Below are 19,217 nucleotides of genomic sequence, written 5' to 3'. Positions count from 1 at the left end.
GCGTACAGGTACCAAATATACAGTTCACAGAACTACAAAAAGGCCAACAAATTGAAGTGCCCAAGTGAGGATGCCTCAGTCCCACTTGGGAGGGAGAAGAAAGCATTCACAACTGGGAAGGGAGGAGAAATCTCAGAGGGAAATGGAATGGGGGAGTGAGGTGGAACAGGGTTCCTGATCTGTTATTGGGTAAAGAGAAAGGACTGAAACTCTGATGGCCAGCAGAAAGACTGGAAACAGGCATCCGCTGGAACTAGGAGGTTGGGGGGACCCTGCAGAATACACTGGAGACTTGGGAGGTGTGAGCCTCTTAGGACTCAAAGGGAAGGAACTTAGATGATAATGCCAGTCATTAGTGAGAGGGAACTCATAGAGCCTACCTCCATCAGTAAGACAGAGCATCAAATGAGGGAGAGTGGGCCCATCCCACAGTCATAACTATAACCCATAATTGCTCCCTTATGACAGAATTACCGATGGAAATGGAGAGGAACCTGAGGAAAAGAAGGTCCAGCAACAGACCCAAAGTGGGCTCCAACTCAAGTGGAGTTCCCAAGGCCTGACACTATTATTGAGGCTATTGAGTGCTCACAAAAAGGGACTTAGCATGACCTCACTCCAGAAGAACCAACAAGCAACTGAAAGAGTAAGATGAAGATATTTGCACCCACCAATGGACAGAAGCAGCTGTCCCCTGTTGTTGAATTAGGGACAGCTGAAAGAAGCTGAGGAGTAGGGCTACCCTTAGGAGGACCAGCAGTCTCAATTAATCTGGGCCCCTGAGATATCTCAAACACTGGACCACAAAGAAAGAAGCGTAAACCAGCTGATATAAGGCCCCCAACACTCATACAGTAGAGGACTTCCAGGCTTGTGTTCATTCAGAAATGATGCACTTAACTCTCAAGAGACTGGAGGCCCTAGGGTATTTTCCGGTCAGGTTGCGTGGGCGTGGAGAAACATGCAGTGGATAGGAGGTATGGGATGTTGGAAGTGTAGGATGATGGATGGGAAGGGGGGATAAAATATGGAGTGTAAAAAATAAATTAATTCTTTAATTATAAAAAATTAGGAAAATAAAGTAAAAATGCTAATACTGAGTTACATATTTTAAAATATATTTTATTAGCTTAATAAAAATATACAATTCCAAAATTTCAACTGTGACATTTAAAAGAAAATAAAACAGGAGCAAAAATACATAATAAATAAATAAATAAATAAATAAATAAATAAATAAATAAATAAATAAAATAAAGTTCACTTCTTTCAGGTGATATTTTTTATAAAAGTCAAAACAAACAAACCAATCACAGTTCTCAGTAATGTTCCTCAATAATAGGTTCTTGTTCGTAAATGAGTGATAACTGTAAGCTCACCGTTTTCATGTCTTCATAGTATAGTACCAAGAAGTTGTCCCATTCTCTCATGGATAGCCAGCCACGGACATGCTCAAACCATGATCCATATATGACTGTGTGCAGGGAGAAATAGAGTGTCAATTACAAAGCACTAACACAGGGTCTGCTTGACTGTCTTCATTTTCTGAAAGCAGCAGCAGAAAGCTTCACTAAGAAAAATGTAAGTAGTCTGTATTTATAGCATTAAACATGATGTTTGAGGTTAATACACAAATAGAGAACTGATGAAATCAAGTTCATTATCAAACTCATTACCACACAGATTTACCATTGATGCCATGAGATATTCTACTGCCAAGGTGCAAGGACAGAGGTGTGTGCTGGGGGAAATCTATCACACCAATACAGCAATCCAGAGGTGATTTCTGTAAGTACCAGCCTCCTGCTGAGGTATATGAAGTCAACAGAAATATTTGATAACAGAGATGGGAGAACAGTATTTTATATGGTGTTGGAAAGAAAGATTCCCATCAGTACAGCAACCTACTGGCAGAAATCTAATAGATGTATAAATCAAAGCTATATGACATCATTAATAATCACATCAACAAAATTAGTAAAGGGGATAAGGCACCTTTGTGTGTGTGTTTTTGTTTCTCTCTCTCTCTCTCTCTCTCTCTCTCTCTCTCTCTCTCTCTCTCTCTCTCTCTCTCTCTCTGTGTGTGTGTGTGTGTGTGTGTGTTTGTAAGGGAGAGACCTTGTGTGTGTTTGTAAGGGAGTAGTAAGCACTAAAATTGGCTTCTATATTAAACCTTTTGCTCCAATGTTCAGGGATCATTTTGGATGTGGATGTGCAATATTATAGAGGCAGAGGTGGTGGATGACTTCACTAAAACAGTGTTTTCTGAGCACTTCACTGCAGTTGGACACATGAACCCAGCAGTTGTGACAGTATGTGCAAGACCTGTGTAAGCTTAAGCCAGACAGAGTCCCGGCATGGAGCAAGAGGTTGGTCATGATGTGCCAAGTATGAGGAACTACTAGTGATTGATAACTTCCTGAAGAAAGTCAGTTTATTTATGAGTGTTTATTCAACTACAGTGAATATTCATACACCCAAAAATGTATAGGCAGAATTAATTGGAATGGATGGTTTTAAAAAGCAATAGGACTGGAGAGATGGCTCAGGATTTTGGAACACTTGCTGCTCCCACAGAAGATGTTGGTTCAGTTTCCAGTACCAACATGGTAACTCACTATTTTCTGTAACTTCAGTTCTAGAAGACAATTTATACTTTTGGCCACTATGGGAAATGCTCTCATTTTGATCCACATACATACATGCAGATAAAAGGCACCTAGACATAAAAAACCTAAATCTTAAAAAGATAATATACAAAGTTGGGTGCTTATGGAATTAGAGCAGTATACCGGAGGAATCAGGAAAGGGAATGAATGTGATAAAAACGCATTGTATGGAGTTATCAAACAGTTAAAAGATATATTTAAAGACATTTTATACAATGATCACAGATATAGTGAGTTTACTCAAAGAACATTAGTTTTGTAGCCTGTTAGAAAGAAGATCAATGAAAAGAATACCTCAATTTAGAACTGTAAACATGGGGATTCAGAGAGAATAGTAAGCCCTAGAAAGTTGAAGTTAATGAAGTCATTAATAAAGATTTATTTTATTTTTTAGTTTTATATATGCCTATGTGATGTTTGTGAGATTGCATGTCTGTGTGGTTATATTTGCAAAGGAGAGAGGAGGATGTCAGTTACTCTGAATCTGGAGTTATAGGAAATCATGACCTACGCAGGGGTGTGAGTGTGGGGAACCAAACTCTAGTCCTCTAAAAATGCAGCCAGTACTATAGATCACTGAGCCTTCTCTCCAGCTCCTAATGGTATCACTTTTAAAAGAAAGATATGAGCAACTTTATTGAACAAGGAAAAGTAGAAATTAACACAAATTCAAAATTTTAAATGAAATGAATAGATTTACAAAGGGGAATGAAGGGATTGTTTTATGGCTTAAGGTATAAAAGTGTTTATCATATAAGCCTTATGAGGAGATCTCATTTTCTGTAACCTGAATAAATTAGAAGGAAATAATTGACTCCACAAAGTTGCCCTCAAGTCATCACTGATGTTCTGTGACATGTGTGTATCCACACAGACACTATGCACACATACAACCCAGATAATAATAAAGAAAGTATCATTAAAGGAAAAAAGAAATAGGAAACTGGATTCAATCTATAAATACCCCAGAAGACAGACTTAATGAGAAATAATGTAGATACCATTGGCATGTGTGTATGCATTTAAACATTGTCCTAATTGTTAATTGATGATATAGAAGGATAATGTATATTTTGGGCAGCACCATTCCTTACTTAGTGGGATCATGAGAAGGATAAATGGAGGAAAAATCTAAATGAAGGCCAAAAAGCCATGGCCTATACATTTATTCTTGTTCATGACTGTGTAAACAAAGAAAGTAAATAAAAATCAGTGAGAGATCTGCTAAGCCAAATATAAAGGTAGGCATCTCAGAAAAAGAGACTCATTAACAATTCTAAAGGGAAGGAAGTCTGGAAATCAGTATTTCAAGTTCTAAAAGTTAACTATTTACATGTCAGAGTAGTATATCTAGCATGGCTACTTGTCATAACTGATGGAGAAATTTAAAAAAATATATTTTTTCCAATTTTCTCCTCCTCCTCCTTCTTCCTCTTCCTATTCTTCTCATACAGATTCAGCTTGAACCCCATCTTCCTCTCCTTGCTTTGCTTCCACTTGGAGAGCCCTTGCTTCTCTCCATTTAGTCACACTTGTCTGCACTTTAGAGGCTCAGGATTGTCTTTGCTGACTTCTTTCAAGTGTTTTGCATCATTATCTACATCTTTTCTACAAAGGGCAGTGTTTTTGAAGAAATGATTGTCTTTTCCTTCCTCTTCCTCTGTCTGCCTTTTCTTCCCTGGCTGATGTTGGAATGCTTTCGTCAGAACTGGCTTCCTGTCCCCCTCCTCCACTGGGATCCCACAGGTAGGCTCCAGCTGCAGCATTTGTCTCTCCTCATCTGAGTTGTCAAAGGGCTCATTTAGCACTTCTGTCCTCTTGGAAATGGTCTCAGTGGTTACACTGCTGTTGATCCTCCTGCATTTATGACCTCTTTTCTTCTTTACTACAAAAGTCCTCTTTCTTTTAATGGAAACTGACTGTGGCTTAGTCAACCGTGTGGGAGCTGTCTGAATGCTCTTCTCCTCTTACTCATCTTCTTCCTCTTCCTAGTCATCTTCTACCTCCTCTTCCTCTTCCTCACTGCTCTCTTTGGACAGCTCTAACAACTGTCCTCTCTCCCCGGCCACTGGTCGCCTCTCTGGAGAATGCAGGTATTTATTCTTTTTATTGTACTTTTGCAGACGATTGCCTACTGGTATCTCTAGACAACAGGATCCTTTTCTCCTTCTTCTCCCAGAAGCTGGCTTATCCATTAGTCATTCAGCCTCCTTTCAGTTTCTCCCTCTTCCACAGAAACCACAGCATTAGAAATTAAAATTGGACTCCATCTTAGATTCTCTGGATCAAGTACATTTGGTCAGGAACAGTTCTTCAGCTTTTCCATGTGGCTCAATATCAACTTTTCCCTTCTAATGATGACAAACCTGCCATCTCTCCATCAATCATATGGAGGTGCTGCATAGTGGTGGCAATGACATGTGGGCACATACCTGTGGCTCTGCTAATGACCTTGATGCTGATGTGCATCTCGTGGTGGTGGTAGAGGTATTCCAAGATGACACTTTTCCAGTAGGCCAGGTAGGAGAGCCAGCCCAGGTTAGAGAGTGGCTTTTCGGGAGACCCTGCTTGGCCTTCTCTTCGAGAAAGCAAATAGCTGAAATCAAGGAGAAAGCATCCAAATCCCTGCCTTTGGTGCTGGGGCATGATTATTATGCAGGCCACATTATACATTTGCTGGCAGAGATTTTCCTTGGAGAAGTATCCAACCACATGACAGCCTTTTTCATCATTTTTTGTAAGGACATTAAAAAGGAATGGCTCAACATCATAATACAATGTGGTCCAGGAATAGCTTGGCTAACAAGCAAATGTTTTGGCAATACATATTACTCATATTCCCATCAACCTCAAATACTGAATGGCCTTTTGTTCAGTAAATCTCATTTGCTGGAGGACGAAACCATCCACACTTCTTTGAGTGTCTTAGCAAAATATTTTCACTCTTCATATATTTAAGACAGAATTCACACAGGTAAAATTTTGGTAATCTTGCATATTCCAGTGGGTAAGGCAAGGAATACCAGGTTTGGATTTCATATTTTCTGAACTCTATTACTGAGGGGTAGTGACCACAGTCTTCCACTCCACTTTCACACTCTATTTTCCCCCAAGACAGTCCTGGGCCTGCTTAAAAATTTCCAGATCCTCTTCAGTCGGGATATCCTTGTTTCCCATCAGACTTACTTCTGTACTTTCTTTTTTGATGCTTATTTTAATTTTAGTATCAGGTGACCCCATTCCTGTGAATGCACTCATGGACACTTCATCACTGGTTACAGACCTTTTATCACTCTGTAAAGTGGTGGGTCACAACACTCCGTATGGTATCCTCTATCACAGGAATAACAAAAAGAGCATATTATCTGCATTTGTGCCCTGGACTTGACATGTGCTGCATGTCCCGCACTCAATGCACTGCCACCTCAAGGCCTTCACATTTGTGGTTAATTCAGGACAAAACTTCAGACAGGATGGGTATCCACTGTTGCCACAATCAGCACAAGAAACAAGTTCTTCTGGTTTCTTTTCACAATTTGACTCTTTAGTCCTCAAACAGAAGCTACATATTGGAATGGGATCAGCACAGGGTATCTTAGTTAGGATTTTACTGCTGTGAACAGAAACCATGACTAAGGCAACTCCTATAAGAAGAGCATTTAATTGGGGCTGGCTCACAGGTTCAGAGGTTCAGTCCATTATCATCAAGGCAGGAATATGGAAGTATTTATGTAAGCATGGTGCAGGAAGAATTGAGAATTCCTCACCTTCAACTCAAAATGGACTTTCAAACTAAAGTTCTCAAAAAAGATAAGGAGGGACACTTCTTATTCATCAAAGGTAAAATTTACAAGATGAACTCTAAATTATAAACATCTATGCTCCAAATGCAAGGGCATCCACATTCATTAAAGAAACTTAGCTAAAACTCAAAGCACACATTATAACTTTCACAATAATAGTGGGACACTTCAACACCCCACTCTCATCAATGGACAGATCCTGAAAACAGAAACTAAATAGAGACACAGTGAAATTAACAGAAGCTATGAAACAAATGTATTTACCTGCTATCTATACACACTTCATCCAAAAATAAAAGGATATACCTTCTTTTCAACATGTCATGCTACCTTCTCCAAAATTGACCATATAATCAGTCACAAAACAGGCCTAAGCAGATACAAAAAATATAGAATGAATTCCATATACTCTATCATATCTCCATGGACTAAGGCTGATCTTCAGTATCAACATAAATAATAGAAAACCCACATACACATGGAAGCTGAAGAACACTCTATGTGATGATAACTTGGTCAAGGGAGAAATAACGGAAGAAATTAAAGACTATTTAGATTTTAATGAAAATGAAGCCACAACATACCCAAACTTATAGGACACATTGAAAGCAGTCCTACAAGGAAAAGTCATAGCTCTGAGTTTCTCCAAAAAGAAGCTGAAATGAGCATACACTAGCAGCTCAACTGCATACCTAAAAGCTATAGAAATAAAGGAAGCAAAATCACCCAAGATTAGTGAGTGGAAGGAAATAATCAAACTTATGGCTGAAATCAACCAAGTGGAAACAAAAAGAACTATACAAAGAATTATCCAAATCAAGAGCTGGTTCTTTGAGAAAATCAACAGGATACATAAACCCTTAGCTAGACTAATTATAGGCACAGGGAAAGTATCCTAATTAACAAAATCAGAAATAAAAAGGGATATATAACAACAGAATCTGAGGCAACCCAAAAAATCCTCAGATCCTACAACAAAAGTCTATACTCAACAAAACTGGAAATCCTGGATGAAATGGACAATTTCCTAGACAGATGCCAGGTACCAAAGTTAAATCAGGTTCAGATTAATGACCTAAACAATCCCATTTCTCCTAAAGAAATAGAAGCAGTCATCAATAGTCTCCCAAACAAACAAACAAAAAAAGCCCAGGACCAGATGGGTTTAGTGCAGAGTTCTATCAGAACTTTAAAGAAGACCTAATTCCAACTCACCTCAAATTATGCCACAAAATAAAAACAGAAGGTACTCTACCCAGTACATTCTATAAAGCCAGAATTACTTTGATACCCAAAACATATAAAGTCCCAACAAAGAAAGAGAACTTTAGACCAATTTCCCTTATGAATATCCATGCAAAATTAATAAAATTCTAGCAAACCGAATCCAAGAAAACATCATAACCATCATCCTTCATGATAAAGTAGGCTTCATCCCAGGGATGCAAGGATGGTTCAATATACAGAAATCTGTCAACATAATCCCCTATATAAACAAATTAAAAAAAAGATCATCTAATTGAATGCTCAGAAAACATTCTACAAAGTCTAACACCCCTTAATGATAAAAGTCTTGGAAAGATTAGGAATTCAAGGCCCATACCTTAACATACTAAAAGCAATATAGCAAACCAATAGCCACAATCAAACTAAATGTTGAGAAACTGGAAGCAATCCCACTAAAATCAGGTATTAGGCAATGCTGCCCACTCTTTCCCTACCTGTTCAATATAGTACTTGAAGTCTGTCTAGATCAATTAGACAACAAATGAAGATCAAAGGAATATAAATGGAAAAGAAGGTGTCAAAATATCACTATTTGTAGATGATATGATAGTATATCTAAATGACCCTAAAAATTCCACCAGAGAACTCTTAAACCTGATAAACAACTTCAGTGCAGTAACTGGACATGAAATTAACTCAAACAAATCAGTGGTCTGTCTCTAGACAAAGGATAAACAGGCTGAGAAAAAAAATCGGGAACTAACACCCTTCAAAATAGTCAGAAATAGTATAAAATACCTTGGTGTGTTTTTATCTAAAGAAGTGAAAGATCTGTAGGATAAGAACTTCAAGTCTCTGAAGAAAGAATTCAATGAAAATCACAGAAGATGGAATCATTTCCCATGCTCATGGATTGGCACGCTTAATATAGTGAAAATGGCTATCTTGCCAAAAGCAATCTACAGGTTAAATGCAATCCCCATCAAAATTCCAACTCAATTCTTCACCCAGTTAGAAAGGGCAATTTTCAAATTCATCTGGAATAAGAAAAATTTTAGGATAGCCAATACTATTCTCAATAATAAAAGAACCTCTTGTGGAATCACAATCCCTGACTTCATCTTTACTACAAAGCAATTGTGATTAAAAACTGCATGGTACTGGTACAGTGACAGAGAGGTAGATCAATGGAACAGAATTGAAGTCTCAGAGATGAACCCACACAACTATGGTCACTTGATCTTTGACAAGAGAGCAAAAACATCAAGTGGAAAGGAAACAGCATCTACAAAAAATGGTGTTGGCTCAACTGGTGGTTAGCATGTAGAATAATGCTGATTGACCCATTCTTCTCTCATTGCACAAAGCTTAAGTTTAAGTGGATCAACGAGCTCCACATAAAAGCAGAGACACTGAAATTTATAGAGGAGAAATTGGGGGTGAGCCTTGAAGATATGGGCACTGGAGAAAGATTCTTAACAGAACACCAATGGATTGTGCTGTATTATCAAGAATTAACATATTTGGCCTCATAAAATTGCAAAGCTTCTGTAAGGCAGAGGACACTGTCAATAAAGCCAAAAGGCAACCAATAGATTGGGAAAAGATCTGTACCAATCCTAAAGCAGATAGGGGGCTAATATCCAATATATATAAGGAACTCAAGAAGTTTTACTACCTCTCCTTTCTACTTTCATATTCCTTTTCTTTGTGTGCGTGTGTGTGTGTGTGTGTGTGTGTGTGTGTGTGTGTGTGTGTATGTGTGTCTGTGTGTGCATGTGTGTGTGTTTGTTACTGGAATATAGGAAAGGAGTCATTTTTATTAACATGGGTACCTTATCAATAGCTAATCTACTTAAAAAATAACCTCTCTCCATCAGAAGCCACTAACATGATATAGAGGCTGGAAAGAGGAAGATCTCATGAGCACTGCTCCTATCTACTAATAATTGCCTATAAATCCTCAAGAAATGGGTAAGGGGTTTGTGACCATCTCCTCTCTCCTTGATAGGATATTGAAGGGATCACCTTTTGGAAGTTTTGAGCAGTAATCAGAGATAATATGAGTCCAAGAGTGCTGTGGCCAAATCATATCTACAAATCAATGTTCCACATCATTCTATCCCATCTTTAGGTTCTTATATCATACCTTCTTCCTTGATGTTTCCTAAATTTATACTATGGGCTATTGATGTCTCATTTATGGTGAGCACTAAAAGGGTACTTATTCTCAGCACTTTGGCTAGTTTTGAGTTTTGGCTAGTCTGAAATTACCATTGCCTATTACAAGAAGCATTTTTACATCAAGGTGATGGTAGAGATATGTTAGCAGAAAATTATGATTATTTAGAAGACAAGTTGATGTTCACATCATATATATTTACCAGAATAACAATGACAGCTTCAACACTATGATCTATTCCCTCCAAAATGTGGATATTTAACCATGTTGAATAAACATGATGTGAAATCTTCTCAATGAAAATAAAAAAAAAAAATGACTGTTTAACCCCAGAACACAATAGCTATTATTAAGCATATGTTGTGAAGATGGTTGAAGTATAGATGACAGTGTCCACAGCTGAGTAAGTGTTAATGACAATCTCCTAATAACATCCTGACTGACACTGTGAGGGCTATTCAGCAGGAAGGCACAGTGCAGCTGACTCCCAGCATTCTTCCTTCATGTCCCATGACAAGCACATAAGGATGTCTGTAGCAATAGTGTCTTACCAACTACTTTTTGATGGGCAGCTGACAACAGTGACAATTGCTCATATTATTTGAATCCTCGGGCATTTTCCAGGCAAAAACTCCTAGGGAGGGATGTCTTCCAACACCAGCAATGGAGCTTTCATTTAACAAGCTATGACTTCTACAGGCAGTTTTTTCTACCTGTATAAGGTATCTTGACTAGTATATTAATGAGCTTCCAAACATGTGAGTTTCCATAAGGCATTTTCATATATTCTTGTTTTGATTAATTATATCCTTCATCTTACAACCCTATCTTTGCATATACCACCCCACTCTTATATTCATTCCTTCACTCTCATATTAAAGTATTTTGGAATGTCTCTTTCTTGTTCTTCTAATGTCTCCTTGCTGATTTCTGTCCTTTATATGCACTTTGATTTAAACACAATAAGAAGTTATGTAGGATACTCTTATGACTAACAACAAATACTATTTGTCTATCTGTGCCTAGGTTACCTCATTAAGTATATTTTCCAAAGAAACTCAAGTGTTATTTTTATATCTGAATGAAATTTCATTCTGTAGTGTACACACATCACAATTTCATTATCTGTTTTTCAGTTGATGGGCACATAGGCTGAACCTGGCTATTTTGGGTAGAGTTGAAATGAGCACAGATGTTCAACTACTTTTAGTAGTATATATCTACGTATGTAGGAATATATACCTAACTACACAATAGCATATACCTAAGGATGTAGTATTATATATCTAAGTATATAGTAGTGTGCACTTAAGTGTGCTTCTAAGTCTGCAGTATTATATACCTAAGTACTATGCTATGTCAGTGCCTAGCAAATACAGAAGTGGATGCTCACAGTCATTATTGGATGGAACATAGGGCTCCCAATGGAGGAGCTAGTGAAAGTACCCACAGAGCTGAAGGGGTCTGCAGCCCTATAGGTGGAACAACAATATGAAGTAACCAGTATCCCCAGAGCTCATGTCTCTAGCTGCATATGTAGCAGAAGATGGCCTAGTTGGCCATCATTGGGAAGGGAGGCCCCTTCTTCGTGTAAAGTTTATATGTTCTAGTACAGGGGAACACCAGGGCCAAGAAGTGGGAGTGGGTGGGTAGGTGAGCAGGGCTGGGGGAGGGTATAGTGGAGTTTCGGGATAGCATTTGAAATATAATTGAAGAAAATATATGATAAAAATTTAAAAAATACAAAATTTCTAGACAAATGGATGGATCTGGAGGATATCATCTTAGTGAGGTAACCCAATCGCAAAAGAACACACATGATATGAATTCACTGATAAGTGGATATTAGCTCTGAGTCTCAGAATCCTTTTTAGAATGAGGAACAAAATACCCATAGAAGGAGTTAGACAAATTTCGGAGCAGAGGCTGAAGGAATGACCATCCAGAGACTGCCCCAATATGGGATTCATTCCATGAACCATCACCAAACCCACACACTATGACAGATGTCAATAAGAGCTTTGTGAAAAGAGCCTGATATAGTTGTCTCCTGAGAGATCTTCCAGTTCCAGGCAAATACATAAGTGGATGCTCACAGTCATCCATTGGTTGGAGCAGAAGGTCCACAGTGAGGGAGATAATGAAAGTACCCAGGGAGCTGAAAGGGTCTGAAGCCCCATAGGATGAACATTAATATGCACTAAACAATACCCTCAGAATTACTTGGAACTATACCACCAATCAAAGAAAACAGATAGTGGAGATTGTTACTTATAGCTGTATATGTTGCAGAGGATGGCCTAGTCGGTCATCAATGGGAGGAGAGGCACTTGGGCCTGTAAACGCTCTATGCCCCAGTATAGAGAAATACCAGGACTTGGAATGGGATTCTGTGAGTTTGTGTGCAGGGTGAGCAGGGTGGGTCTATGTGATTTTCAGAGGGGAAACTAGGAAAGGGAATGACATTTGAAATGTACATAAAGAAAATATATCATAAAAGATTAAAAAAAATAAAGAGGTAGTTGGAAAAAGGAATAAAATCAGCTAGAATGGAAAAAAAGCAAGAATGGTAAGTGGGCTATTATTGAGATCAAAATCCCTGTATACCTGTATGGAAATATCAATAATAAAACACTTATTATACGTGATTAATATATTTTAATAAATATATAAATCAAAACAGTGTATCAAGAATCCCCTACCTCACCTCTGAAAATATTTTAGAGGCAAATCGGAGATTGGTATTTATAATATTTAGAAAAATGCCATTTAAGAAAATGCTGGATGATCAGGCTAATATATAAGATGCATAAGAAGCCATTACAAAACGACTAAGAAAATTGACAAATGAAAAGCATGGTAGGAAGTAAGCAACATTTGTTATGTTTCTGTTCTGTGATAAAACACCAAGATCAAAGGCAACTTAAGGAATAGAGAGCTTGTTTGTGTCAGGCAGAATGATAGGAAGGGAAACCTGGGATTTCATTTCCTTAACTACATTCAGGAAACAAATGGAGTGTACTGAAATTGGTTTGAGTGTTTGTTCTCTCAAAGCCCACCTTGAATGGAATACTTTTTCCAACCAGTCAGTGTCTCATAAACATTCTGAAAAAGTGCCACCATTTGGAAACCAAGTGTTGAAATCTGGGGGCCTATGTGGGCCATTTCTTACTCAAATGATGACCGATGTCAATATAAAGATTAGGTCTGTAAAGACTAGATACTACAAATGGTGCTTAAATATTATGACATGGGGCCGTCTGTGACTGTGTCCTGTACTGTGGTGGTGTGTGAGAACAGAAAGACTTCACAATCAGTGTTGAAATGATTATGAGTCCTGGGCCCATAGACTTGTTGAATGTAGAGAGATAAAATGGAGCCTACAGAATATTAAAAGTCTAGAGATGAAGGCAAGTTAGGTATCATACATAAAACTGTGGGTTTGAGCTCCAGCATCCAATAAGTAGAGTATACAGTAGGTGCTTTTAGACTTAGAACTTAAGAGGTATCAGAAGAAGGAACAACACTTCAAGATCACCCCAAGCTATATAGAGAATTCAAGGCCAACCTAAGTTATCTCTCACTTTGTCTTTTTTAAAAAATTACTCTGTGACCTGGAACTGGGGAGACTCCAGAGTCTCTATGGTGATGACTCTATCTGAAACTCTTAACAGTAAGTGACATGAAGCCTGAAATGCCACCTCCTGTAGGCAGATAGGATTCCCAGTGGAGGGATAAGAATAGCAACGCTTTCAGAAAACCTTTGACCCCAAATGTGTCCTAAACAGAAGATGTCCGGAAACAAAGATGGAGCAGAGATGGAAAAAATGGGCAATTATTGACTAGCCAAAATTTAGACACACACCATGGGCAAGAAAAAATCCATGACACTATTACTCTGATATGCATGCCTACAAGAGCCCAGAATAAGTGCACTCTGTGAGACTCCACCCAGCAGCTGAATTAAAAGAGATGTATAAGTCCACAGCCAAACATTAGTTAGAGCTCTGGAAGTCTTTTGGAAAAATTTGAGAAAGATTTGAGGGACCCAACGGGGTTAAGAACTCCAGATGAAGACCAGAAGAGTCAACCAACCTGAACCTTTTATCACTCTTAGAAACTGAACCACCAACCAAAAAGCTATCATGAGCTAGATCTAGGGGTCCTGCACATATGTAGCAGATGTACAGCTTGGTCTTTGAGCAGATCTCCCAAAAACTGGAGCTGGGTCTCTCCATGAACATGTTTCCTCTCTGTGGATCCTATTCCTTTATCTGGGTTGCCCTGTCTTGTCTCAATGGGAGAAGACACACCAAGTCCTGGGGAGAATTGTTGTGTCATGGTAGGGAGGTACCCTAGGGGCAACTATCCCTTCTCAGAAGAGAAGACGATGGGGATATGAGCTGTGAGTAGGGGTCATTAAGAGGAGATGTGTTCTGAATATTGTGATATAATATAAATAAATAAATTTATAGTATATAATATGTATTAATAAACAAATTAATTAATGAAATAAATGTCTCTGAATTTCCCCCACCTCCTATATTTCATAGATTACTCACCATTTCCTTTGAGGAACCATTCAAAATAAGTTCCAAAAGACCCTGGATTCTTCACAACGTTTTTGTTCCTCCAGAAAAAGTAACCAGACACAAGAATATCTCTGGGATTTCTGATGAGATAGATCGCCTAGAATGGACAAAAATGTAAATGAATGTCAACAGTTATTCTCACCTTTTGACTGTCATAATTTACATGCAATATTCTAATATCTAAGGGTTTCTAAAAACATTTGTTATTTTTTGTGGGCAAAAAATATACACATGTGAAAAATCTATAGTCATAATTCCCCTTTTGTAATTTTATTTGATTTGTAAAAATGGAACAACAAAATGACTAGTTCATTAGTAGTGTAAAATATCACAGACTGATTCGACAGTTCTAAAGATTACAATAACAATTGGTTATCCAACAACAAATGCCAAGCCTGTAAAATATACATACAAGTAATACTGTAGTGACTGAGAATGGTGTACTGAAGTAATTTGGGATATACAGATTTATTTAGGAATATATTGATTATTTATTTATTTAGGAATATATACTGTATATATTAAAAACATGTAAATATATATCTATATAGGAATACATAAACATAGGAATATATTTAGGAATATATATGTTCATATGCATATGTATATATATGCAGCATGAATCAATGAAAAAATAAACTAAATATGAAAGAGAGGAAAAAGTGATATATTAATGTATTTGGAGGGAGAAAAAGGTAGGGGAAAATGATGTATATAATTATATTTTATTATAAAAATTTCAAAACATGAAAGAAATAAATGAGAGGAAATCATCATTTAAAAAAAAGATTTATTTATTTTATATATTGGAGTACACTGTCGCGGTATTCAGACATACCAAAAGGCATTGGATCCCATTACAACTGGTCATGAGACACCATGTTGTTGCTGGGAATTGACATCAGTACCTCTGGAAAAGCAGTAATTGCTCTTAGTCCTGGAGCCAACACTCCAGCCCCCAAAGTAATCATTTTTAATAAAAGGAACTTCAGATTTTGTACCAATTCTTCTAGATCTCATATTTTTTAACTTCAAAAATATTTCTTTATGCATGTCTGAGTGCACACATTATTTTTTGCTCACCATATGTGGACAGAAACCCACAGACATTAAGTAAAAGGGGGTTGGATGCCCTGGGAGAAGAGTTGCAGAGTTGTGAGACACCATGTGGGTGTTTGGAACTGAACCTAGGTCCTTTGCAAAATAAGCCAGTACTCTTAACAGCTGAGCCATCTCTCTCAGTCCTCTTAGAAATTTAAAATATTTTATTGGATATTTTTATATACATTTCAAATGTTATCATCTTTTTCAGCTTCCCACCTCCTTCCTGGAATCCCCCAATCCAATCTCCTTGCCCCTGCTTCAATGAAAGTGTTTCCTGACCCAATCATCCACTCCTACTTCCCAAGGATAGCAAAAATTATCCTCAACAATAAAAAAAAGTACTGGATGAATCACCATCTCTGATCTCAAACTGTATTATAGAGCAATAATGATAAAAAATTGTATGCTATTAGTACAATGAAATGTAGGTAGATTAATGGAATAGAATTGAAAACCCAAAATTGATCCCACACTCCTATGTTCAGTTGATATTTTGCAAAGCTTCTAAAATCATCCATTGGGAAAATGATAGCATTTTCAACAAATTATGCTGGTTGAATTGGCTGTCACCATGTAGAACACTGGAAATCGATCCATTCTTACCTCCTTTTACACAGCTCAACTCCAAGTGTATCAAGAACTTACACATAAAACCAGATACACTGAAACTTATAGAAGATAAAGTGGGGAAGAACCTCAAATGCATGGGACCAAAAGGAAACTTCCAGAACAGAATAGAAATGGTTTATGCTTTAAGATCAAGAATTGACAAATGGGACCTAATAAAATTGCTAAGTTTCTGTAAGACAAAGAACACTGTCATTAAGACAAATGGAAAAGAGGAACACTCCTCTATTGCAGGCGGGATTGCAAGCTGGTACAACCACTCTGGAAATCAGTCTGGTGGTTTCTAAGGAAATTGGACAGAGTATTACCTGAGGACCCACTCCTGAGTTTATACCCAAAAGATGCTCCAACATATAACAAGGATACATGCTCAACTATGTTCATAGCAGCCGTATTTATAAGAGACAGAATTTAGAAATAAATCAGATGTCCTTCAACAGAGGAAAGGATACAGAAAAAGTGGTACATTTACATGATGACATACTACTCATCAATAAAAAACAATGACTTCTTGAAATTCATAAGAAAATGAATAGAAATAGAAAATATCATCTTGAGTGAGGTAAGCCAATCTCAAAAGTATTCAAATGGTATGCATTCACTGATAAGTGGACATTAGCCCTGTAGGTCAGAATAACCAAAATATAATTCACAGACCACATGAAGTTCTAGAAGGATAACCAGTGTTGATACTTCCATCCTTCTTAGAGGGGTGGGGGACAAAAAACTCATGGGAGTAAAGATGGAGACAAACTGTGGAACAGAGACTGAAGGAAAGACAATACTGATACTGCTCTATCTGGGGATGGATCCCGTATTCAGTAACCAAACTAAGACACTATTGTTGATGCCAAGAAGTGCATGCTGTAAGGAGCTGTCTCTGAGATGAAGAAACATCAGCATCACCTAGTGCATGAGAATCCCATCTTCACATTTCAGCAAGACCTCCAGGACTTGTCAGGTAAAATAAGTTGAAAGAGTGTTTAGTCAAAGAAAATCTCAATCACTGGACACTGACCTTGGCCTTGGAACTGAATAAAGACTTGGAGAAGAGATGGATGGGAAGATGGGAGGTTATGAGTCGTGGTCCTTCCTTATTGATTATTGCAGGATATCCTATATCAGCCTCTAGCCAGGGTGAGCGTTCCCAAATGGGCACAGTTTGGTTCCACTTCGGATCTCCCTTGGTCTGAATCAAGCAGACAATCTCACTCAGCCAGTTCGTTCCTGAATGAAAAGGAAAAGTGATTGTTACTCATTTCAACATTACTTGTGAAAAAGCCTCAAGTAGAATATATGCCCATACAATTTACAGTGCTGCCCAATTTCAAGCACACAGACTTGTGTACACAATGTCCATGTGACATAAGTGCAAAGTATATTCACTCATCATATTCTAGACTTCATTTTGCAAAACAGAGACCCTATACACAGCAAACAGAAACCTGGCAATGGAATTTCTCCTCCAGCCCTGGGCCAACACCATTCTACATTCTGGTGGAATGAATTTCACTATCCCAGATATTTCAGAATGTTGTAATCATAGCACATGCCCTCTGAGACTACCTCCTTTAATTTAATTCATTGCCACTGAGACTCACCCATGCTCCAGTGTATGACTGAGTACTTCTACTTTTTAAGGTGAATCAATTCCCTTGTGCATATTTATCACACACAGTTGATTTGTGTTTATGTGCTCATTTGTCAGTGGATGTTTCTCTAGCTTCCTTCTCAGAGTTATTGTCTGGTACTTTTTTCCTGTATTCCAACTGCCTATGGAAATTCTGTGTCATTTTCCTTTCAATGTCAGCAACCTAATACTTACTCAAAGTTCAGTGCTTCTTCCACACAGATATCATCCATACCCCAAACTACCATGATGTTGCTTTTTGCTTTCTTGAGTTTTCAGACTATTTCTATGTCCTGGACAAAGTCCATAGTAATTTTACCTGAAACTGTCCTCTCCTCCACATATCCTCACTTACATGTCTTTATCTCTTAATGTTATTTCTTGTATTTATTCTCACCACTCTCACTCTTCTATCTCTTCCACAGAGAGAAGGACCAATGGCATATTCTGCTTTAGGGAGCACTATCATTGTTCTGGTGCCATAGCTGATCTCCTCTGCCCACATAGGTCAGTCTGAGTGGAACACACACAAATCTCCATGCCCACAAGTCATTTTACACATAAATATATAGAACACTCTACTCATCACCCAAAATGAATTAGGATCAAAGTACTAATCTCCCTTATACATTTCAGAATTAGTCTTACTGATGATCCTTACCTGACTTGGGGTAAGTCAATATCAACAAGTCTTCTTCTTTCACCACAAACTTATTATGAATATCTTCCAAAATTTCTTTTTGATATATTATGGTAGGAAAAGGTATCCCTTCAAACCAATTATAGTCTGACATCATGAATAGCTTCTTGTAGGTGATGTTAGGATTCCAGCCCAGGACACCTATTCAACTTATATCAAATTCTGAGAGGTAAGATTTATAGTGCAAGTAAAAAATCATTAACATTCTTTTATGTGTTTTGAAATATGTACTGATGGGGAGAAATTAATATTGTCACCTACAGTCAAAGGTTACTATATTGAGCAATTTTAAAGTTGTACAAATAACATTCTGCAGAATTTGTGAGACCAAGTTCATGACCCCAAATCAGTGACGCAAGAAGACTTAATAGGACATAGAAATGCAAGTTAATTTAAAATGTCTAGTAATATAATTTAGCTTTCAGAATGATTTTGAATATGCAGAAAAATTACAGAGATCATACAGAACCTTTCCATGGAATTTCTTTTTTTTTTTTTAATAGTGGTTGCTTTTGAGAAACTCATAGTTCATTAACTGCCTGTCTTCTTCCCCTCAAATCCTTCCCTCCTTTTCCCATATTTTTGATCTCTTTAATATTTGTTGCTATTTATATATGCATACATGTATAGTCAACCTACTGAGTTCATACATTTGAGCTTGTATGCGATGTATCCTGAGGTGT

At 37.6% G+C, this 19,217-nt stretch overlaps 1 protein-coding gene and 1 pseudogene across 1 annotated transcript; both read right to left on the bottom strand.

Annotated features, from left to right (window-relative positions):
* Window positions 1-1,296: 1,296 nt before the first annotated feature.
* On the bottom strand, window positions 1,297-18,724 carry LOC147003511 (sulfotransferase 2A2-like). The gene is made up of 4 exons (XM_085842178.1): window positions 18,496-18,724; window positions 17,223-17,431; window positions 14,444-14,570; window positions 1,297-1,474 (listed from the first exon to the last, which is right to left on the bottom strand). Exons 1-4 carry the CDS (start codon window positions 18,629-18,631, stop codon window positions 1,320-1,322), a joined length of 627 nt encoding a protein of 208 aa, XP_085698304.1. The 5' UTR covers window positions 18,632-18,724; the 3' UTR covers window positions 1,297-1,319.
* On the bottom strand, window positions 3,639-9,995 carry LOC147003512 (histone acetyltransferase KAT6B pseudogene; annotated as a pseudogene).
* Window positions 18,725-19,217: the final 493 nt, after the last annotated feature.

Source organism: Mus caroli, unplaced genomic scaffold (genome assembly GCF_978045245.1).
Source record: "Mus caroli unplaced genomic scaffold, Mus_caroli_1 scaffold_8, whole genome shotgun sequence".
Lineage (NCBI taxonomy): Eukaryota > Metazoa > Chordata > Mammalia > Rodentia > Muridae > Mus > Mus caroli.
The sequence above is the reverse complement of the archived record's forward strand: the minus strand, read 5'-3'. Positions and strand labels throughout refer to the sequence as shown.